Below are 23,526 nucleotides of genomic sequence, written 5' to 3' on the forward strand. Positions count from 1 at the left end.
CGCGGAGGGACGCGGAGAGGGGACACGGAGGGACAGGGACGCGCGCAAGGGGTCCAGACGCGGAGAGGGGACGCGGAGGGACGCGGAGAGGGGACACGGAGGGACGCGGAGAGGGGACACGGAGGGACAGGGACGCGCGCAAGGGATCCAGATGCGGAGAGGGGACACGGAGGGACGCGGAGAGGGGACACGGAAGGACAGGGATGCGCGCAAGGGGTCCAGACGCGGAGAGGGGACACGGAGAGGGGACATGGAGGGACAGGGACGCGCGCAAGGGATCCAGATGCGGAGAGGGGACGCGGAGGGACGCGGAGAGGGGACACGGAAGGACAGGGATGCGCGCAAGGGGTCCAGACGCGGAGAGGGGACGCGGAGGGACAGGGACGCGCGCAAGGGGTCCAGACGCGGAGAGGGGACGCGGAGGGACAGGGACGCGCGCAAGGGATCCAGACGCGGAGAGGGGACGCGGAGGGACAGGGACGCGCGCAAGGGGTCCAGACGCGGAGAGGGGACGCGGAGGGACAGGGACGCGCGCAAGGGGTCCAGACGCGGAGAGGGGACGCGGAGGGACAGGGACGCGCGCAAGGGGTCCAGACGCGGAGAGGGGACGCGGAGGGACAGGGACGCGTGCAAGGGGTCCAGACGCGGAGAGGGGACGCGGAGGGACGCGGAGAGGGGACACGGAAGGACAGGGACACGCGCAAGGGGTCCAGACGCGGAGAGGGGACGTGGAGGGACAGGGACACGCGCAAGGGGTCCAGACGCGGAGAGGGGACGCGGAGGGACAGGGACACGGAGAGGGGACTGGGAACACACTGCCCTTCCAACCCCCCCCCATCTGCCCCCGTAACCCCTTCACACCCCATAACTGCCCCCATAACCCCCCAAACTGTCCTCGTAACCCCTTCACACCCCCGTAACTGCCCCCAAAACTGCCCCCGTAACCGCCCCCAAAACTGCCCCCGTAACCCCCTGAACTGCCCCCGTAACCCCTTCACACCCCGTAACTGCCCCCGTAACCCCCTGAACTGCCCCCGTAACCCCTTCACACCCCCGTAACTGCCCCCGTAACCCCCTGAACTGCCCCCGTAACCCCTTCACACCCCCGTAACTGCCCCCGTAACCCCCTGAACTGCCCCCGTAACCCCTTCACACCCCTGTAACTGCCCCCGTAACCCCCTGAACTGCCCCCGTAACCCCTTCACACCCCCGTAACTGCCCCCGTAACCCCCTGAACTGCCCCCGTAACCCCTTCACACCCCGTAACTGCCCCCGTAACCCCCTGAACTGCCCCCGTAACCCCTTCACACCCCCGTAACTGCCCCCGTAACCCCCTGAACTGCCCCCGTAACCCCTTCACACCCCGTAACTGCCCCCGTAACCCCCTGAACTGCCCCCGTAACCCCTTCACACCCCCGTAACTGCCCCCGTAACCCCCTGAACTGCCCCCGTAACCCCTTCACACCCCCGTAACTGCCCCCGTAACCCCCTGAACTGCCCCCGTAACCCCTTCACACCCCTGTAACTGCCCCCATAACCCCCAAACTGCCCCCGTAACCCCTTCACACCCCCGTAACTGCCCCCGTAACCCCCTGAACTGCCCCCGTAACCCCTTCACACCCCCGTAACTGCCCCCGTAACCCCCTGAACTGCCCCCGTAACCCCTTCACACCCCCGTAACTGCCCCCATAACCCCCAAACTGCCCCCGTAACCCCTTCACACCCCCGTAACTGCCCCCGTAACCCCCTGAACTGCCCCCATAACCCCTTCACACCCCTGTAACTGCCCCCGTAACCCCCCAAACTGCCCCCGTAACCCCTTCACACCCCTGTAACTGCCCCCGTAACCCCCTGAACTGCCCCCGTAACCCCTTCACACCCCCGTAACTGCCCCCGTAACCCCCTGAACTGCCCCCGTAACCCCTTCACACCCCCGTAACTGCCCCCGTAACCCCCTGAACTGCCCCCGTAACCCCTTCACACCCCCGTAACTGCCCCCATAACCCCCAAACTGCCCCCGTAACCCCTTCACACCCCCGTAACTGCCCCCGTAACCCCCTGAACTGCCCCCGTAACCCCTTCACACCCCTGTAACTGCCCCCGTAACCCCCTGAACTGCCCCCGTAACCCCTTCACACCCCCGTAACTGCCCCCATAACCCCCAAACTGCCCCCGTAACCCCTTCACACCCCCGTAACTGCCCCCGTAACCCCCTGAACTGCCCCCGTAACCCCTTCACACCCCGTAACTGCCCCCGTAACCCCCTGAACTGCCCCCGTAACCCCTTCACACCCCCGTAACTGCCCCCGTAGCCCCCTGAACTGCCCCCGTAACCCCTTCACACCCCCGTAACTGCCCCCGTAACCCCCTGAACTGCCCCCGTAACCCCTTCACACCCCCGTAACTGCCCCCATAACCCCCAAACTGCCCCCGTAACCCCTTCACACCCCCGTAACTGCCCCCGTAACCCCCTGAACTGCCCCCGTAACCCCTTCACACCCCCGTAACTGCCCCCGTAACCCCCTGAACTGCCCCCGTAACCCCTTCACACCCCCGTAACTGCCCCCGTAACCCCCTGAACTGCCCCCGTAACCCCTTCACACCCCCGTAACTGCCCCCGTAACCCCCTGAACTGCCCCCGTAACCCCTTCACACCCCCGTAACTGCCCCCGTAACCCCCTGAACTGCCCCCGTAACCCCTTCACACCCCCGTAACTGCCCCCGTAACCCCCTGAACTGCCCCCGTAACCCCTTCACACCCCCGTAACTGCCCCCGTAACCCCCTGAACTGCCCCCGTAACCCCTTCACACCCCCGTAACTGCCCCCGTAACCCCCCAAACTGCCCCCGTAACCCCTTCACACCCCCGTAACTGCCCCCGTAACCCCCTGAACTGCCCCCGTAACCCCTTCACACCCCCGTAACTGCCCTCATCACCCCTGTAATTACCCCCGTAACCCCTTCACACCCCCGTAACTGCCCCCATCACGCCCCGAACTGCCCCCGTAACCCCTTCACACCCCTGTAACTGCCCCTATAAGCCCCTCAAACCCCCAAAACTGCCCCCGTAACCCTCAAAATTTCCATAACTGCCCCTGTAATCCCCCTAAACCCCCGTAACTGCTCCCATAACCCCTTCAACCCCCCCATAGCTGCCCCCAAACCCCTGTAACTGCCCCCTAAGCCCCCCAACCCCCCCCTTAAGTGCCCTCGTCCGTCCGTCCCCCGCAGATGCCGCGCATCTGGCTGGATTACTGCCAGTTCCTGGCGGAGCAGGGCCGCATCACGCGGACGCGGCGGACCTTCGACCGGGCGCTGCGGGCGCTGCCCATCACCCAGCACCACCGCGTCTGGCCCCTCTACCTGCAGTTCGTGCGCCGCTACCCGCTGCCCGAGACGGCCGTGCGCGTCTACCGCCGCTACCTGAAGGTGGGAGGCGGCGGAGGGACGCGGCGGGGACCGAGGGGACTTGGGTGCTGGGAGCCGGGGCAGCGGGACGTGGGACGGGGACGGAGGTGGCAGCAGGACGTGGGACAGGGATGGAGGTGGCAGGGGGACACGGGGCAGGGACAGAGGCGGCAGGAGGACGTGGGATGGGGATGGAGGTGACAGCGGGACGTGAGTTGGAAGTGGCAGGGGGGTGTGGGACAGGGACAGAGATGGCAGGGGGGCGTGGGACAGGGACGGAGGTGGCAGGGGGACGTGGGATGGGGACGGAGGTGGCAGGGGGACGTCGGACAGGGACAGAGGTGGCAGGGGGACGTGGGATGGGGATGGAGGTGACAGCGGGACGTGAGTTGGAGGTGGCAGGGGGCTATTGGGACAGGGACGGAGATGGCAGGGGGGCGTGGGACAGGGACGGAGGTGGCAGGGGGATGTTGGGTTGAGGACGGAGGTGGCAGGGGGCTATTGGGACAGGGACAGAGGTGGCAGGAGGACGTGGGATGGGGATGGAGGTGGCAGCGGGACATGAGTTGGAGGTGGCAGGGGGATATTGGGACAGGGACGGAGGTGGCAGGGGGGTATCGGGACAGGGACGGAGATGGCAGGGGGATGTTGGGATGAGGACGGAGGTGGCAGGGGGACACGGGACAGGGACAGAGGTGGCAGGGGGACGTGGAATGGGGATGGAGGTGGCAGCGGGACATGGGATGGAGGTGGCAGGGGGATGTTGGGTTGAGGACGGAGGTGGCAGGGGGACACGGGGCAGGGACAGAGGTGGCAGGGGGACGTGGGATGGGGACGGAGGTGGCAGCAGGACATGGGATGGAGGTGGCAGGGGGCTATTGGGACAGGGACAGAGGTGGCAGGGGGACGTGGGATGGGGATGGAGATGGCAGCGGGATATGAGTTGGAGATGGAAGGGGGATATTGGGACAGGGACGGAGATGGCAGGGGGGTGTGGGACAGGGACGGAGGTGGCAGGGGGACATGGGATGGGGATGGAGGTGGCAGCGGGACGTGGAATGGGGATGGAGGTGGCAGCGGGACGTGGGATGGAGGTGGCAGGGGGATGTTGGGATGAGGACGGAGGTGGCAGGGGGACACGGGACAGGGACAGAGGTGGCAGGGGGACGTGGGATGGGGATGGAGGTGGCAGCGGGACATGGGATGGAGGTGGCAGGGGGACGTGGGATGGGGATGGAGATGGCAGCGGGACGTGAGTTGGAGGTGGCAGGGGGATATTGGGACAGGGACGGAGGTGGCAGGGGGGTATCGGGACAGGGACGGAGATGGCAGCAGGATGTGGCAGAGGGACAGAGGTGGCAGGGCGATGGGGACAGAGGCGGCAGAGGGACATGAGAGAACGGCAGAGGGATGCAGGACAGGGGCGGCGGTGGCAAGGGACCGTCGGGGCAGGGGCAGAGGTGGCGGGGGGACGCGGGGCAGGGACGGAGGTGTCCCCGTCCCCAGCTGAGCCCGGAGAACGCGGAGGAGTACATCGAGTACCTGCGCTCCATCGACCGCCTGGACGAGGCCGCCGTGCGCCTGGCCGTGGTCGTTAACGACGAGCGGTTCGTCTCCAAGGAGGGCAAGTCTAATTACCAGGTGGGTGCTGCCGGGGTGGGGGGGCACCGCGAGGTTCCCATGGGTGCCAGGTGGGTGCCAAGGGGTGCTGGGGGCTCCCATGGGTGCCGGGAAGGTGCTAAGGGGGTGCCAGGGTGCTGGAATGGGTCTCAGGAGGTGCCAAGAGGTCCTGGGGGGTCTCTGACAGGTGCCAGAGGGTGCTGGGGGCTCCCGTGGGTGCTGGGAAGGTGCTAAGGGGGTGCCAGGGCGCTGGAATGGGTCCCAGGGGGTGCCAAGGGGTGCTGGGGGCTCCAGCAGGCACCAGGGGGGTGCCAAGGGGTGCTAGGAAAGGTCCTGGAGAGCGCCAGGAGGTGCTGGGGCTTCCCATGGGTGCCGGGTGGGTGCCAAGAGGCGCTGGGGGCTCTCATGGGTGCTGAGTAGGTGTCGGGGTGTACTGGGGGCACCTATGGGTGCTACGCAGGTGCCAGGGTGCTGGAATGGGTCCCAGGTGGTCCCGGGCGGTGATAGGGATCTCTAACAGACAGCAGAAGGTGTTAGGGGCTCCCATGGGTGCTGGGGGGTGCCATGGGGTGCTGGGAGCTCCAGCAGGCACCGAGGGGGTGCCAATGGGTGCTAGGACGGGTCCTGGAGAGCGCTAAGAGGTCCAAGGATGTGCTAAGAGGTGCTGAGCGCTCCCATGGGTGCCAATTGGGTGCCAAGGGGTGCTAGGGGAAAGCCAAGGGGTCCTGGGGGGTGCCGAGGGATGCTGGAAGCTCGCACAGGTGCCAAGCGGATGCCAATGGGTCCTCGGGCTCCCATGGGTGGTAGGTGGGTGCTGGGAGGGGGCTCCCCAGGGGGTACGGGGTCTCGGCTGGGTGCTGCTTCCCCCCTGACACCTTCGCCCTGCTCTCCAGCTGTGGCACGAGCTGTGCGACCTCATCTCGCAGCACCCCGACAAGGTGAAGTCGCTGGACGCGGGTGCCATCATCCGCGGGGGCCTCACCCGCTTCACCGACCAGCTGGGCAAGCTCTGGTGCTCCCTGGCCGACTACTACATCCGCAGCGGCCACTTCGAGAAGGTACCAGCACCCCGGGGCCACCCGCAACCGGGTGACATGTGGGGTCAGGCCACCCAAGTGCCATGCTGGCACCCTGCCCTGCTCTAGAGCCACCCGCACCCAGGTTCGGGTCACCCAAGTGCGGTGCTGGCACCCTGGTGCATCCCAGAGCCAGCTGCACCTGGGTGTCACGTGAAGCTGGGCCACCCGAGTGCTGGGCTGGCACCCCTGCCCTGCCCTAGAGCCATCAGCACCCAAGTTCAGGCCACCCAAGCACTGTGCTGGCACCCTGGTGCATCCCAGAGCCACCTGCACCTGAGCGTCACGTGGGGTTGGGCCACCCGAGCACCGTCCTGACACCCTGCTGCATCCCAGAGCCACCTGCACCCAGGTTTGGGCCACCCGAGCACTGTCCCGACACCCTGCTGCATCGCAGAGCCACCTGCACCTGAGTGTGACGCAGGGACAGGCCACCCGAGTGCCGTGCTGACACCCTGCTCTACCCCAGAGCCACCTGCACCTGGGTGTCACGTGGGGCTGGGCCACCCAAGCACCGTGCTGGCACCCTGCTGCATCGCAGAGCCACCCGCAGCCAGGTTCAGGCCACCCGCACCCAGATTTGGGCCACCCCAAACGCTGTCCTGGCCCCCTCTGCTGCACCCCAGACCCCCCCCTCTGCGTCCGGCTGATTCCCGAGCGCCCGGCAGCCTGGCTACCCGGCAGCGGGCACCCTGGGGTGCCCCGTCGCCCTGGGGGGGCCACTGACACCGCGCTGCCGCTGTGCCCGCAGGCCCGCGACGTCTACGAGGAGGCGGTGCAGACGGTGATGACGGTGCGGGACTTCACGCAGGTCTTCGACAGCTACGCCCAGTTCGAGGAGAGCGTCATCGCCGCCAAGATGGAGACCGTCTCGGAGCTGGGCAAGGAGGAGGAGGGTGAGGCGGCACCCGGCTGCTCCCCACCTCGCTTTCCCCACCCGGGACAGGGCTCAGGGTGGTGGGCTTCGGTCCCCGGGGTGCCCCGTGGTGCTGCTGGGGACGGGGCACTGAGTCCAGCCTGGGTGGGGGGCGCTGAGCCCGTACTGGCGCCCTGTGGGAGGTCCCTGCACCTTGCCCCCATTCTCAGGGCACACTGGGTAGATCCCAATGCTGTGCAGCCATCCCTGGGGTGGGCCCTGGGTGGCTCCGACACCCTATACCCATCCCCAGGGTGCCCTGGGTGTCCCCTGACACCCTACATCCATCCCTGGGTGGATCCTTGGTGGCCCTTGACATCCTACACCGGTTCCTGGGATACCCTAGGTGGCCCCTGACACCCTACACCCATCCCTGGGTGGATCCTTGGTGGCCCCTGACACCCTACACCCATCCCTGGGTGGATCCTTGGTGGCCCCTGACACCCTACACCCATCCCTGGGGTTATCTGGGTGGCCCCTGACACCCTACACCCATCCCTGGGTGGCCCTTGGCACTCCAGACCCATCCTGGGGGTGCCCAGCACGTCGTGGGGTTCCTGAGGTCCCCGTGTCCATCCTTGGGGTGGTCCCTGGGTGGCCTGTGGCACCCGGGACCCGTCTCGGGGGTGCCCAGCACCCCCTGAGCCGCGGCCCCCGCAGACGACGTGGAGCTGGAGCTGCGACTGGCGCGCTTCGAGCAGCTCATCGCCCGGCGCCCGCTGCTGCTCAACAGCGTCCTGCTGCGCCAGAACCCCCACAACGTCCACGAGTGGCACAAGCGGGTGCAGCTCTACCAGGGCCGCCCCAGCCAGGTGGGTGCTGCCCACCGCAGGGTGGGGGGGGAGGCGCTCAGTGGGGGGGCACGCTTGGCACAGGGCCACCAGGGGAGAAATAGAAGGGACACGCTTGGCATGGAGACACCAGGGGAGAAATAGGAGGGACACGCTTGGCATGGAGACACCGGGTCCATCCTGAGGGGACATGCTTGGCATGGGGACACCAAGGGAGAAATAAGTGGGACACGCTTGGCATGGAGACACCGGGTCCATGCTGAGGGGACATGCTTGGCATGGGGACACCAAGGGAGAAATAGGAGGGACACGCTTGGCGTGGAGACACCGGGTCCATGCTGAGGGGACATGCTTGGCACGGGGACACCAGGGGGGAAATAGGAGGGACACGGTTGGTATGGGGACACCAAGAGAGGAATAGGAGGGATGTGCTTGGCATGGGGACACCAGGTCCATATAGAGGGGACATGCTTGGCCCAGGGACACCAGGGGGGAAATAGGAGGGACACGCTTGGCATGGGCACGCCAGGTTTGTACAGAGGGGACATGCTTGCGACGAGGACACCGGGGAGAAATAGGTGGGACACGCTTGGTGGGAGACCACCAAGAGAGGAATGAGGGACACGCTTGGCATGGGGACGCTAGAGGAGAAATAGGTGGGACACGCTTGGCGTGGGAACACTGGGTTCATACAGAGGGGACACGCTTGGTATGGGGACACCAGGTCCCTACAGAGGGGACACGCTTGGTGCAGGGAACACCGGGGGAGAAATAGAGCTCCATGCTTGGTATGGGGACGCTGGGGTGGAAACGGAGGGGACATGCTTGGCACGGGGGCAACAGGGTGGATGTGAGGACACGCTTGATGTGGGGACAGCGGGGTGGGGACATGTGGGACACACTTGGCACAAGGACACTGGGGTGGAATAGCGGGGACGCGCTTGGCGTGGAGACACGGGTGGAAACAGAGGGACGCCGGAGTGAGTTTGGAGGAGACATGCTTGGCGTGGGGGCACCAGGGAGGGCGTAGAGGAGCTCTGGGAGGATCGAGGGGGTGACTGGGGACCTGGGGGGGGTCTCCACCGGTGACAAGGATTTTGGGGGGTCCTGGGGGACCTGACACCTCTTTGTCTGCAGATCATCAACACCTACACGGAGGCTGTCCGCACCGTGGACCCCTTCAAGGCCACCGGGCGTCCCCACGGGCTCTGGGTGGCCTTCGCCCGCTTCTATGAGGACAACGGGCAGCTGGAGGACGTGAGTGGGGCCAGGTCCCTCCGTCACAAAGTGCCACTGGGGACAGTGGCACTCCCAAACTGTCTCCTTTGGGGGGGGGGGAGGGGAGACCCTCACCCTAGGGGTCTGGTGTCACCTCACTCCAGCACTACTGGGTGCTGCCAGTGCCCCCCACGTCCCCCCAAACACTCATTGTTCCCCTGTGTCCCCATCAACGCTGAACGTCACCCCATGTCCCCACTAACTGTCCCCTAAGCCCTAAACGTCCCCCACATCCCCCCAGCCATCCCTGCTGTGACCCCCAGGCCGTGATTGTTCCCTCATGTCCACAGTGATAGTTCCCCAGTGTCCCCCTTGGCTCTGAATGTCCCCCAATGTCCCCACCATGCCCCCCCCCCAGGCCTTGAATGTCCCTCTATGTCCTCACCATGTCCCCCCAGGCCCTGCACATCCCCCCCCCAACATCCCCGCTGACTGTCCCTGTGTCCCCTAAGCCCTGAATGTTCTTCTGGGACCTCCAAGCCTTGGCCATCCCCTGCGTCCCCTGTGTCCCCCCCCGACGATGATGGCACCTTGCGTCCTCCCGATGTCCCCCTGTGCCCCTGTGTCCCCCCCACACCCCGCCAGTTGCTGGCAGTCCCCTGTGCCCCTCTGGATGCTGGGGGTCCCCCACATCCCCCGAACGTCCCCCCACGCCCCGCTGACGGTGTCCCGCGCCCCCAGGCCCGCACCATCCTGACCAAGGCCACGCGGGTGCGCTTCCGGCAAGTCGAGGACCTGGCCGCCGTCTGGTGCGAGTTCGGCGAGATGGAGCTGCGGCACGAGAACTACGAGGAGGCGCTGCGCATCCTGCGGGTGAGCCGGACGCCTGGGCCCCGCGACTCGGAAGGGGTCGGGGGGGAGGCGGTGGAACCGGACGCCTGGGTCCCACCAGACGCCGGGCTATCTGGGGCCTCTTGCTCCGTTTGGGGCAGGTGGGAACGATGGATTAGGGTGGTTGGATGGCCAGGTGCTGTCCCCACCCGCTGCTCGGTGCTGGGTGGCCGTGGGGACGCCCGGGTGACCCCTGTGTCCTCCCACCCCACCCCAGAAAGCCACGGCGCTGCCCGCCAAGAGGGCCGAGTACTTTGACTCGTCGGAGCCCGTCCAGAACCGCGTCTACAAGTCCCTCAAGGTCTGGTCCATGCTGGCCGACTTGGAGGAGAGCCTGGGCACCTTCAAGGTGGGTAGCACCCGCTGCCGGCTCTCCCACCCCACCCCAGCACCCCTTGGGGTCCCTCATGCCTACTCTGGGACTCCCCAGCACCCCTTGGGGACACCCGTGCCTGCTGTAGGGCATCTCCAGCACCCCTCAGAGCCTCCCATCACCCTTTGGGGACCTCCATGCCCCCTGTGGAGCACCTCCAGCATCCCTTGGGGTCCCTCATGCCTACTCTGGGACTCCCCAGCACCCCTTGGGGACACCCGTGCCTGCTGCAGGGCACCTCCAGCACCCCTCAGGGCCTCCCAGCACCCTTTGGGGACCTCCATACCCCCTGTGGAGCACCTCCAGCATCCCTTGGGGTCCCTCATGCCTACTCTGGGACTCCCCAGCACCCCTTGGGGACACCCCTGCCTACTGCAGGGCACCTCCAGCATGCCTTGGGGCCCCCCAGCACCCTTTGGGAACCCGCATGCCCCCTGTCCAGCTCCCCAGTACCCCTTGGGGGAACCCCTTTGGCTACTGTGGGGATCCCCAGCACTCTTTGGGGTCCCCCACTCCTGCTGTGAGGCCCCCCCAGCACCCCTTGGGGATCCCACGTGCCCCCGACCCCCTTGGGTGTCCCCATGCTCACTGGGCTCCCTCTGCCCGCCTGTGGCCCACAGGTGCCCCCCTGTCCCCCGTGGGTGTTCCCAAGCCCACTGAGCTACTTTGTCCTACCGCTCCGGGGGGGTCTCCTGTCCCCCTTGGGTGTCTTCATGTTCACTGGGCTTCCTCAGCCCACCCTGTCCCCCTTGGGTGGCCCCCTGTCCCTCTAGGGTGTCCCCATGCCCACTAGGCTCCCTCACCCCCCTATCTCCCTCGGGTACCTCCCCTGTTCCCCTCTTGGGTGTCTCCAAGCCCACCGAGCCCCTTTGTCCCCCGCCGGGTGCCCCCCGAGCCCGCAGCGGAGGGTGCTGAGCCCCGCCGTGCCCCCGCAGTCCACCAAGGCCGTGTACGACCGCATCCTGGACCTGCGCATCGCCACCCCCCAGATCGTCATCAACTACGCGCTCTTCCTCGAGGAGCACGGCTACTTCGAGGAGAGCTTCAAGGTGGGTGCCGGGTCCTGCCGCGGCACCCCAGGCACCCCGCAGCCTGGGAGGGGGACGGGGACACCGGGGGCAGGAGGGAATTAGGGACACTGTGGGCACTTCTGCCCCAGGAGGACACCGCGGGCACCCCTGTCCCAGGAGAGTGATGGGGACCCCGCGGGCACCCCTGTCCTGGGAGGGCACTGGGGATACTATAAGCACCCATGTCCCGGCATGGCATCAGGGACACCGTGGGCTCCCATCTTTTGGGAGGGCGTCCGGGACACCACGGGCACGAGGCCACCAAGGCCCCACAAGCCCCCACGTCCTGGGATGGCACTGGGGACGCCATGGGTGGGAGACCGCCAAGGACACTACAGGCACTCATGTCCCAAGAGGGTGATGGGGACACTGTGGACACCCCTATCCTAGGATGGCATTGGGGACACTGCAGATACCCCTGTCTCGGGATGGCATCAGGGACGCCGTGGGCTCTCCTCTCTTGGGATGGTGTCGGGGACACCGTGGGCACAAGGCCACCAGGGCCCTGCGAGCCCCCACAACCCGGGATGGATTGGGGACACCATGGGTGGGAGGCCGCCAAGGACACCACAGGCACCCACGTCCAGGGATGGCATCAGGGACACCATGGGCTCCCCCCTCTTGGGAGACCACCAAGGACACCACGGGCACCTATGTCCCAAGAGAGTGACGGGGACACCATGGGCACCCGAGTCCCGGGCGGGCAGCGGCGGGCACCCCGGTGCGGTGGCTGTGCCCACAGCGCCCCGTGCCACCCGCAGGCCTACGAGCGGGGCATCGCGCTCTTCCGCTGGCCCAACGTGGCGGACATCTGGCACACCTACCTGAGCAAGTTCATCGCCCGCTACGGCGGGCGCAAGCTGGAGCGGGCGCGCGACCTCTTCGAGCAGGCGCTCGACGGCTGCCCCCAGAAATACGCCAAGAGTACGTGGGTGCCGCGGGCAGGGGTGGCAGGGGGCCAGCGGGGTGCTGGGGTGGGGGCAGTCGGAGATGGGGCTGGTAGGGTGGGCAGTGCCGGGGTGGAGCTTTGGGGCTGGCACCCGAACCGGACACCCACAGGTGACATGCAGGGTGCCTTGGGCAAGCGTCGGGGCAGACCCCTGCCTGGGCACCCTTGGTTGGGCATTGGGGCAGCCCCCCAACCAGGCACCCACAGGTGCCGTGCTGAGCACCCACAGATGGGCACTGGAGCAGCCCCCCAACCAGGCACCCACAGGTGCCGTGCTGAGCACCCACAGATGGGCACTGGGGCAGACCCTCAACTGGGCACCCATGGGTGATATGCAGGGTGCCTTGGGCAAGCATCGGGGCAGATCCCTGCCCAGATGCCCACAGATGGGCACTGGGACAGCCCCCCAACCAGGCACCCATAGGTGCCATACTGGGCACCCATGGGTGACATGCAGGGTGCCCTGGACAAACAGAGCAGACCCCTGCCTGGACACCCAAGGGTGACATAGAGGGTGCTCTGGGCAAGTGTCGGGGCAGCCCCCCGCCTGGGCACCCATGGGTGGGTGCCAGGGCCGACCGCTGGCTGAGCTGCCATGGGGGGGGGTGTCGGGCGCCCTCCACCCAGCTGAGCACCCGTGGGTGCCTGCAGCCATCTACCTGCTGTACGCCAAGCTGGAGGAGGACTTTGGGCTGGCGCGCCACGCCATGGCGGTGTACGAGCGGGCCACGCGGGCGGTGCTGCCGGCCGAGCAGTACGACATGTTCAACATCTACATCAAGCGGGCGGCCGAGATCTACGGCGTCACCCACACCCGGCCCATCTACGAGAAGGCCATCGAGGTGGGTGCGTCCGGCGGGCGGGTGCCGCGGGGCTGGTGCACGGTGCCGTCCGGGGGTGGGGGCATTGCCCGGGTACAGGGTGGACGCATGGTTTGGGATGCGTCACGTGGGTGTGGGGTGGGTGAAGGGCCCTTGGGTGCCACATGGACATGGTTTGAGGAGCATCTCATGGGTACGGGGCAGATACGTGGTTTAGGGGACATCACGTGGGTGCAAGGTGGGTGCAGGACCCTTAGGTGCCACATGGGCACTGTCCAGGGGTCATCACCTGGGTACAGGGTGGATGCACGGTTTGGGAGGGTGTCACGTGGTTGCGGGGCGGGTGTGTGGCCCTTGGGTGCCACGTGGCACCATCTGGGGGACATCATGTGGGTACGGAATGGATACATGGTTTGGGGGCCCTCAAGTGGGTGCAGGGTGGGTGCAGGGCCCTTGGGTGCCACATGGGCATGGTTTGAGGGACATCACATAGGTACGGGTTGGATACGCAGTTTGGGGGATGTTGCGTGGGTGCAGAGTGGATGCACGGCCCTTGGGTGCCCCGTGGACATGTCTTGAGGGTCATCCCATAGGTACGGGTTGGATACACGATTTGGGGGACGTTGCGTGGGAGCAGGGTGGGTGCACGGCCCTTGGGTGCCCTGTGGACGTGGTTTGAGGGACGTCACATGAGTACGGGGTGGATGCATGGTTTGAGGGACATCATGTGGCCTTGGGTGCCACATGGGTGCTGCTCAGGGGGCCATCACGTGGCTCCGGGATGGGCGCAACCACCGGTGCTTCGATTCGGGCCCGAGCCGTGCGCAACCGCCGAGCTCTGTCCCTCCGCGCCTGGGGCAGGGGAGCCCCGGTGCACCGTGGGCTGCACCCATGGGTGCTGAGCGGGTGCCCTTAGGTGCTGGCGGACGAGCACGCCCGGGAGATGTGCCTGCGCTTCGCCGACATGGAGTGCAAGCTGGGCGAGATCGACCGAGCCCGCGCCATCTACGGCTACTGCTCGCAGATCTGCGACCCCCGCGTGAGTGTCCGGCAGCGGGCACCCAGCCCTGGGTGACAGGGTGACACCCAACTAGCCCTCGGGACGGGGACGGGGCTCGGGACACGGGTGACGCTGGCGCTGGGCGGCACCGGAGCCAGCAGCCAGGCTGGGGTTGGCGGCGGCTGCAGAAGTGCTGGGGGAACGGGTGGGCGACGCCACCGAGGTCCCTGTGCGCCCCGTGGGTGCCCTGGGGTCAGGGTTGTCCCCAGTGCCACACGGGGTGCTTGGTGTCAAAGGTGTTCCTAATGCCACGTGGGTGCCCAGTGGCCAGCATGGTGCCTGGTGTCAGGGATGTCCCTAGTGCCGTGCGGGTGCTCGGTGTCACGGATGTCCCTGGTGCCACATGGGTGCCCAGCGTCAGGGATGTCCCCAGTGCCACATGGGTTTCTGGTGCCCAGCAGGGTGTCAGGGATGTCCCCAGGGCCATGTGGGTGCCTAGTGCCCAGCAGGGTGCCCAGTGTCAGGGATGTCCTCAGTGCCATGTGGGTGCCTGGTGTCAGGGATGTCCCTGGTTCCACCTGGGTGCCCGGTGCCACATGGGTGCCCAGTGTCAAGGATGTCCCCAGTGCCATGTGGGTGCCCAGCAGGGTGCCCATCATCAGGGATGTCCCAGGTGCCCCAGTGCCCAGCAGGATGCTCGGTGTCAGGGAGGTCCCCAACACCACGTGGGTGCCCAGCATCAGGGATGTCCCATGTGTCCAGCGCCAACAGGGTGCTCGGTGTCAGGGAGGTCCCCGACGCCACGTGGGTGCCCAGTGTCGAGGATGTCCGAGGTACCCAGTGCCCAGCAGGTTGCCCGGTACCAGGGACATCCCCAGTGCCACCTCGGGTGCCCCAGTGCCTCACCCGCCGTGTCCCTCACCCTCTGGCGCAGATCACGGCCACCTTCTGGCAGACGTGGAAGGACTTTGAGATCCGCCACGGCAACGAGGACACCATCCGGGAGATGCTGCGCATCAAGCGCAGCGTCCAGGCCACCTACAACACCCAGGTCAACTTCATGGCCTCCCAGATGCTCAAGGTCTACAGCAACGCCACGGGCACCGGTGAGCGGGTGGCACCCGGGGCCCTGCGGAGTGGGGGCCTGGGGTCAAGGGTGCCCCTGCTGCCCTACGGGGGCCTGGGTTTAGAGATGTCCCCAGCGCTAAGTGGGTGCCTGGCATCGGGGATGTCCCCGGTGGCATGTGGTTGCCCGGTGCCCAGCAGGGTGCTCAGTGTCAGGGACATCCCTGGTGTCACGTGGGGGTCCGCTGCCCTGCGGGGTGCCCAATGGGGGGGATGTCCCCGGTGCCACGTGAGTGCCTGGTGCCAGAGATGTCCCTGGTGCCACCTGGGTGCCCAGTGCCCAGCAAGGTGCCTGGTGTCAGGGATGTCCCTGGTGCCACCTGGGTGCCCAGTCTCAGGCACGTTCCCAGTGCCACATGGGTGCCTAATGGCGCCCATATGTCACGGATATCCCCGGTGTCACTTGGCCACCTGATGCCCAGCACGACGCCCGATGACAGGGGAAGTCGCTGGTGCCACATGGGTGCCCGGTGCCAGGGATGTCCCCGGTGCCGTGTGGGTGCCAGGTGCCCAGCGTCAGGGATGTCCTCGATGCCACGCCGGTGCCCAGTCTCAGGGGTGTCCCCGGTGCCACTTAGGTGCCTGGTGGCCCACGGGTGCCGGGGACCGTGGTATAGCAGAGGTGGCAGCGGGAGGGTGCTGCCGTGAGGACCCAGAAGAGCAGGTACCGGGCCGTGGGCACGGCGGGGTGGGGGACACAGCGGGCACCGAAAGTGCTGCGGGCGCCAGGGTGCAGGCGGGAGGTCCCGGCGGGCACCGGGGTTCCCATGGGTGCTGGTGCACAGGCAGCCGGGGCAGGATGGGGGGTCCCTGGGGCGGAGGCGGCGGTGGGGGGATGGTCCCGGCGGGCACCCTCGGGTGCTGACGCGGGGCACCCGCAGTGTCGGACCTGGCGCCGGGGCAGAGCAGCCTGGACGACATGAAGCTGCTGGAGCAGCGGGCGGAGCAGCTGGCGGCCGAGGCCCAGCACGACGCCCCCCGGCCCAAGGACAAGGTGCTCTTCGTCAGGTGGGTGCCACCCCCCCGGGTCACCCCTGTCACCCCCCGCGTCCCCTCTCCGCACCGAGGACGAGGTGCTCTTCGTCAGGTGGGTGCCACCCCCCCGGGTCACCCCTGTCACCCCCCCCGGTCCCCTCTCCGCACCGAGGACGAGGTGCTCTTCGTCAGGTGGGTGCCACCCCCCACCCTGGGTCACCCCTGTCACCCCCCGCGTCCCCTCTCCGCACCGAGGACGAGGTGCTCTTCGTCAGGTGGGTGCCACCCCCCCGGGTCACCCCTGTCACCCCCCGCGTCCCCTCTCCGCACCGAGGACGAGGTGCTCTTCGTCAGGTGGGTGCCACCCCCCCGGGTCACCCCTGTCACCCCCCGCGTCCCCTCTCCGCACCGAGGACGAGGTGCTCTTCGTCAGGTGGGTGCCACCCCCCACCCTGGGTCACCCCTGTCACCCCCCGCGTCCCCTCTCCGCACCGAGGACGAGGTGCTCTTCGTCAGGTGGGTGCCACCCCCCCGGGTCACCCCTGTCACCCCCCCCGGTCCCCTCTCCGCACCGAGGACGAGGTGCTCTTCGTCAGGTGGGTGCCACCCCCCCGGGTCACCCCTGTCACCCCCCCCCGTCCCCTCTCCGCACCGAGGACGAGGTGCTCTTCGTCAGGTGGGTGCCACCCCCCCGGGTCACCCCTGTCACCCCCCCCGTCCCCTCTCCGCACCGAGGACGAGGTGCTCTTCGTCAGGTGGGTGCCACCCCCCCGGGTCACCCCTGTCACCCCCCGCGTCCCCTCTCCGCACCGAGGACGAGGTGCTCTTCGTCAGGTGGGTGCCACCCCCCCGGGTCACCCCTGTCACCCCCCCCCGTCCCCTCTCCGCACCGAGGACGAGGTGCTCTTCGTCAGGTGGGTGCCACCCCCCCGGGTCACCCCTGTCACCCCCCCCCGTCCCCTCTCCGCACCGAGGACGAGGTGCTCTTCGTCAGGTGGGTGCCACCCCCCCGGGTCACCCCTGTTACCCCCCCCGTCCCCTCTCCGCACCGAGGACGAGGTGCTCTTCGTCAGGTGGGTGCCACCCTCCCGGGTCACCCCTGTCACCCCCCGCGTCCCCTCTCCGCACCGAGGACGAGGTGCTCTTCGTCAGGTGGGTGCCACCCCCCCGGGTCACCCCTGTCACCCCCCCCCGCGTCCCCTCTCCGCACCGAGGACGAGGTGCTCTTCGTCAGGTGGGTGCCACCCCCCACCCCGGGTCACCCCTGTCACCCCCCCCGTCCCCTCTCCGCACCGAGGACGAGGTGCTCTTCGTCAGGTGGGTGCCACCCCCCCGGGTCACCCCTGTCACCCCCCCCCGGTCCCCTCTCCGCACCGAGGACGAGGTGCTCTTCGTCAGGTGGGTGCCACCCCCCCGGGTCACCCCTGTCACCCCCCGCGTCCCCTCTCCGCACCGAGGACGAGGTGCTCTTCGTCAGGTGGGTGCCACCCCCCCGGGTCACCCCTGTCACCCCCCCCGTCCCCTCTCCGCACCGAGGACGAGGTGCTCTTCGTCAGGTGGGTGCCACCCCCCCGGGTCACCCCTGTCACCCCCCCCGTCCCCTCTCCGCACCGAGGACGAGGTGCTCTTCGTCAGGTGGGTGCCACCCCCCCGGGTCACCCCTGTCACCCCCCGCGTCCCCTCTCCGCACCGAGGACGAGGTGCTCTTCGTCAGGTGGGTGCCACCCCCCCGGGTCACCCCTGTCACCCCCCCCGTCCCCTCTCCGCACCGAGGACGAGGTGCTCTTCGTCAGGTGGGTGCCACCCTCCCGGGTCACCCCTGTCACCCCCCGCGTCCCCTCTCCGCACCGAGGACGAGGTGCTCTTCGTCAGGTGGGTGCCACCCCCCCGGGTCACCCCTGTCACCCCCCGCGTCCCCTCTCCGCACCGAGGACGAGGTGCTCTTCGTCAGGTGGGTGCCACCCCCCCGGGTCACCCCTTGTCACCCCCCCCGTCCCCTCTCCGCACCGAGGACGAGGTGCTCTTCGTCAGGTGGGTGCCACCCCCCCGGGTCACCCCTGTCACCTTCCCCGTCCCCTCTCCGCACCGAGGACGAGGTGCTCTTCGTCAGGTGGGTGCCACCCCCCCGGGTCACCCCTGTCACCCCCCGCGTCCCCTCTCCGCACCGAGGACGAGGTGCTCTTCGTCAGGTGGGTGCCACCCCCCCTTGGTCACCCCTGACACCCCCCCCGCGTCCCCTCTCCCCACCGAGGACGAGGTGCTCTTCGTCAGGTGGGTGCCACCCCCCCGGGTCACCCCTGTCACCCCCCCCGTCCCCTCTCCGCACCGAGGACGAGGTGCTCTTCGTCAGGTGGGTGCCACCCCCCCGGGTCACCCCTGTCACCCCCCCCCCCCCCCGTCCCCTCTCCGCACCGAGGACGAGGTGCTCTTCATCAGGTGGGTGCCACCCCCCCTTGGTCACCCCTGTCACCCCCCCCGCGTCCCCTCTCCGCACCGAGGACGAGGTGCTCTTCGTCAGGTGGGTGCCACCCCCCCGGGTCACCCCTGTCACCCCCCCCGTCCCCTCTCCGCACCGAGGACGAGGTGCTCTTCGTCAGGTGGGTGCCACCCCCCCGGGTCACCCCTGTCACCCCCCGCGTCCCCTCTCCGCACCGAGGACGAGGTGCTCTTCGTCAGGTGGGTGCCACCCCCCCGGGTCACCCCTGTCACCCCTCCCCGTCCCCTCTCCGCACCGAGGACGAGGTGCTCTTCGTCAGGTGGGTGCCACCCCCCCGGGTCACCCCTGTCACCCCCCCCCCGTCCCCTCTCCGCACCGAGGACGAGGTGCTCTTCGTCAGGTGGGTGCCACCCCCCCGGGTCACCCCTGTCACCCCCCCGGTCCCCTCTCCGCACCGAGGACGAGGTGCTCTTCGTCAGGTGGGTGCCACCCCCCCGGGTCACCCGTCACCTTCCCCGTCCCCTCTCCGCACCGAGGACGAGGTGCTCTTCGTCAGGTGGGTGCCACCCCCCCGGGTCACCCCTGTCACCCCCCCCCGGTCCCCTCTCCGCACCGAGGACGAGGTGCTCTTCGTCAGGTGGGTGCCACCCCCCCGGGTCACCCCTGTCACCCCCCCCGTCCCCTCTCCGCACCGAGGACGAGGTGCTCTTCGTCAGGTGGGTGCCACCCCCCCTTGGTCACCCCTGTCACCCCCCCCGTCCCCTCTCCGCACCGAGGACGAGGTGCTCTTCGTCAGGTGGGTGCCACCCCCCCGGGTCACCCCTGTCACCCCCCCCACCCCGTCCCCTCTCCGCACCGAGGACGAGGTGCTCTTCGTCAGGTGGGTGCCACCCCCCCGGGTCACCCCTGTCACCCCTCCCGGTCCCCTCTCCGCACCGAGGACGAGGTGCTCTTCGTCAGGTGGGTGCCACCCCCCCGGGTCACCCCTTGTCACCCCCCCCGTCCCCTCTCCGCACCGAGGACGAGGTGCTCTTCGTCAGGTGGGTGCCACCCCCCCCCGGGTCACCCCTGTCACCCCCCCCCGTCCCCTCTCCGCACCGAGGACGAGGTGCTCTTCGTCAGGTGGGTGCCACCCCCCCGGGTCACCCCTGTCACCCCCCCCGTCCCCTCTCCGCACTGAGGACGAGGTGCTCTTCGTCAGGTGGGTGCCACCCCCCCGGGTCACCCCTGTCACCCCCCGCGTCCCCTCTCCGCACCGAGGACGAGGTGCTCTTCGTCAGGTGGGTGCCACCCCCCCGGGTCACCCCTGTCACCCCCCGCGTCCCCTCTCCGCACCGAGGACGAGGTGCTCTTCGTCAGGTGGGTGCCACCCCCCCGGGTCACCCCTGTCACCCCCCCCGGTCCCCTCTCCGCACCGAGGACGAGGTGCTCTTCGTCAGGTGGGTGCCACCCCCCCGGGTCACCCCTGTCACCCCCCCCGTCCCCTCTCCGCACCGAGGACGAGGTGCTCTTCGTCAGGTGGGTGCCACCCCCCCGGGTCACCCCTGTCACCCCCCCCGTCCCCTCTCCGCACCGAGGACGAGGTGCTCTTCGTCAGGTGGGTGCCACCCCCCCGGGTCACCCCTGTCACCCCCCCCGTCCCCTCTCCGCACCGAGGACGAGGTGCTCTTCGTCAGGTGGGTGCCACCCCCCCCGGGTCACCCCTGTCACCCCCCCCGTCCCCTCTCCGCACCGAGGACGAGGTGCTCTTCGTCAGGTGGGTGCCACCCCCCCGGGTCACCCCTGTCACCCCCCCCGTCCCCTCTCCGCACCGAGGACGAGGTGCTCTTCGTCAGGTGGGTGCCACCCCCCTCCGGGTCACCCCTGTCACCCCCCGCGTCCCCTCTCCGCACCGAGGACGAGGTGCTCTTCGTCAGGTGGGTGCCACCCCCCCGGGTCACCCGTCACCCCCCCCGGTCCCCTCTCCGCACCGAGGACGAGGTGCTCTTCGTCAGGTGGGTGCCACCCCCCACCCTGGGTCACCCCTGTCACCTTCCCCGTCCCCTCTCCGCACCGAGGACGAGGTGCTCTTCGTCAGGTGGGTGCCACCCCCCCGGGTCACCCCTGTCACCCCTCCCCGTCCCCTCTCCGCACCGAGGACGAGGTGCTCTTTGTCAGGTGGGTGCCACCCCCCCGGGTCACCCCTGTCACCCCCCCGGTCCCCTCTCCGCACCGAGGACGAGGTGCTCTTCGTCAGGTGGGTGCCACCCCCCCGGGTCACCCCTGTCACCCCCCCCCGTCCCCTCTCCGCACCGAGGACGAGGTGCTCTTCGTCAGGTGGGTGCCACCCCCCCGGGTCACCCCTGTCACCCCCCCCGTCCCCTCTCCGCACCGAGGACGAGGTGCTCTTCGTCAGGTGGGTGCCACCCCCCCGGGTCACCCCTGTCACCCCCCGCGTCCCCTCTCCGCACCGAGGACGAGGTGCTCTTCGTCAGGTGGGTGCCACCCCCCCGGGTCACCCCTGTCACCCCCCCCCGTCCCCTCTCCGCACCGAGGACGAGGTGCTCTTCGTCAGGTGGGTGCCACCCCCCCGGGTCACCCCTGTCACCCCCCCCGTCCCCTCTCCGCACCGAGGACGAGGTGCTCTTCGTCAGGTGGGTGCCACCCCCCTCCGGGTCACCCCTGTCACCCCCCACCCCGTCCCCTCTCCGCACCGAGGACGAGGTGCTCTTCGTCAGGTGGGTGCCACCCCCCCGGGTCACCCCTGTCACCCCCCCCGGTCCCCTCTCCGCACCGAGGACGAGGTGCTCTTCGTCAGGTGGGTGCCACCCCCCCGGGTCACCCCTGTCACCCCCCCACCCCGTCCCCTCTCCGCACCGAGGACGAGGTGCTCTTCGTCAGGTGGGTGCCACCCCCCCGGGTCACCCCTGTCACCCCTCCCCGTCCCCTCTCCGCACCGAGGACGAGGTGCTCTTCGTCAGGTGGGTGCCACCCCCCCTTGGTCACCCCTGTCACCCCCCCCGTCCCCTCTTCGCACCGAGGACGAGGTGCTCTTCGTCAGGTGGGTGCCACCCCCCCTTGGTCACCCCTGTCACCCCCCCCGTCCCCTCTCCGCACCGAGGACGAGGTGCTCTTCGTCAGGTGGGTGCCACCCCCCCGGGTCACCCCTGTCACCCCCCCGGTCCCCTCTCCGCACCGAGGACGAGGTGCTCTTCGTCAGGTGGGTGCCACCCCCCCGGGTCACCCCTGTCACCCCCCCCGGTCCCCTCTCCGCACCGAGGACGAGGTGCTCTTCGTCAGGTGGGTGCCACCCCCCCGGGTCACCCCTGTCACCCCCCCCGGTCCCCTCTCCGCACCGAGGACGAGGTGCTCTTCGTCAGGTGGGTGCCACCCCCCACCCATGGGTGCTCCCCTCACCTCCAAAGGACCCAGAAGCGTCCCCCGGTGCCCCCCATGGCCCAGAGCTGTCCCTGACCCACGGGTGCCCCGTCCCCAGCCCGTCGCTGTCCCCAGCCCCTGGGTGCCCTCCGAAGGGCTCCCTGGGTGCCCCTCGATGTCCCCCGTCCCCCCCCCCCAACCAAACCTTGGGTGCCCCCCGCCTTGGGGACCGCAGGAGCGAGGCGACGCGGGAGGAGCTGGCGGCGCTCTCGCGGCAGGCCAACCCCGACGAGATCGAGCTGGGTGACGACGAGGAGCCCGAGCCCGACGGTGCGGGGACACGCGGGGACGGGGCACGCGGCCGGGGGGGGACACAGGGACGCGGGGGGACATGAGGACATGGCGCAGGGGGATGCGGGGCCATGGCATGGGGGGACACGGGGACGCACGGGGGGACAGGACATGGCGCAGGGGACACGGGGACATCGCACGGGGGGACACGGGGACGCATGGGGGGACACGACATGGCGCAGGGGACACGGGGACATCGCACGGGGGGACACGGGGACGCACGGGGGGGACACGACATGGCGCAGGGGACACGGGGACATCGCACGGGGGGACACGGGGACGCACAGGGGGACACGACATGGCGCAGGGGACACGGGGACATCGCACGGGGGGACACGGGGACGCACGGGGGGCAGGACATGGCGCAGGGGACACGGGGACATCGCACGGGGGGACACGGGGATGCACAGGGGGACACGACATGGCGCAGGGGACACGGGGACCCACGGGGGGATACGACATGGCGCAGGGGACACGGGGACGCACGGGGGGGGACACGACATGGTGCAGGGGACACGGGGACCCACGGGGGGACACGACATGACGCACGGGACACAGGGACGCACAGGGGGGACACGACATGACGCAGGGGACACGGGGACATCGCACGGGGGGACACGGGGACGCACGGGGGGGACACGGGGATGTGGCATGGGGGGGGACATGGTGCGGGGGGGGCGCGGTACAGGGGGGGACATGGGACATGGCGCAGGGAAGGGGACGGGGAGGGGGGGACAGCCGCGATGGGGGTGGGGGGGTCCCCCCAGCCCCTGCTATGTGGGTGGCGTCACCCTAAGGTGCCACCCCCCCTCCCGCTGACCCCCCCCCCTTGTCCCCCCGCAGAGGTGCAGCTGGAGCAGAAGCGGGTGCCCTCCTCCGTCTTCGGGGGCCTCAAGGACGACTGAGGGGCCTGGACCCCCCCCCCGGGACCCCCCCTGGGGCCACCCAGTGTCACCTCCACCTCCCTCTGCCCCCCCCCCAAATAAACCCCATTTTTATACAGCGCTTGGGTGTCCCTTTACGGCAAGGGGGGGCCCAGGCGTCCTGGTTCCCCCCCCCCCAAACTGGGCAGAGGGCTACTGGGACCAGTCCGGGCTCCCAGTCATGGTCATGTTCCCCCCCCCCCCCCCCAAAAAAAAAAAAAAGGAC

The 23,526-nt window shown here is 69.0% G+C and overlaps 1 protein-coding gene across 2 annotated transcripts in view; it reads left to right on the forward strand.

The window, feature by feature from the left end:
* Nucleotides 1–23,382, forward strand: part of XAB2 (XPA binding protein 2) — a 32,796-nt gene extending 9,414 nt beyond the window's left edge. For both annotated transcript variants that reach the window (XM_068922787.1, XM_068922788.1), the window contains exons 4-19: nucleotides 3,231–3,428; nucleotides 4,914–5,048; nucleotides 5,921–6,085; nucleotides 6,855–6,999; nucleotides 7,680–7,831; nucleotides 8,948–9,067; nucleotides 9,770–9,901; nucleotides 10,137–10,268; nucleotides 11,228–11,341; nucleotides 12,124–12,286; nucleotides 12,963–13,153; nucleotides 14,049–14,171; nucleotides 15,067–15,238; nucleotides 16,139–16,265; nucleotides 22,262–22,356; nucleotides 23,221–23,382. In XM_068922787.1, the coding sequence (XP_068778888.1) occupies nucleotides 3,231–3,428; nucleotides 4,914–5,048; nucleotides 5,921–6,085; nucleotides 6,855–6,999; nucleotides 7,680–7,831; nucleotides 8,948–9,067; nucleotides 9,770–9,901; nucleotides 10,137–10,268; nucleotides 11,228–11,341; nucleotides 12,124–12,286; nucleotides 12,963–13,153; nucleotides 14,049–14,171; nucleotides 15,067–15,238; nucleotides 16,139–16,265; nucleotides 22,262–22,356; nucleotides 23,221–23,282 (2,226 nt within the window). In that variant the 3' untranslated portion in view covers nucleotides 23,283–23,382. The remainder of the gene's footprint in view (nucleotides 1–3,230; nucleotides 3,429–4,913; nucleotides 5,049–5,920; nucleotides 6,086–6,854; nucleotides 7,000–7,679; nucleotides 7,832–8,947; nucleotides 9,068–9,769; nucleotides 9,902–10,136; nucleotides 10,269–11,227; nucleotides 11,342–12,123; nucleotides 12,287–12,962; nucleotides 13,154–14,048; nucleotides 14,172–15,066; nucleotides 15,239–16,138; nucleotides 16,266–22,261; nucleotides 22,357–23,220) is intronic.
* The last annotated feature ends 144 nt before the right edge of the window (nucleotides 23,383–23,526 follow it).

Source organism: Struthio camelus, chromosome 31 (assembly GCF_040807025.1).
Source record: "Struthio camelus isolate bStrCam1 chromosome 31, bStrCam1.hap1, whole genome shotgun sequence".
Taxonomy (NCBI): domain Eukaryota; kingdom Metazoa; phylum Chordata; class Aves; order Struthioniformes; family Struthionidae; genus Struthio; species Struthio camelus.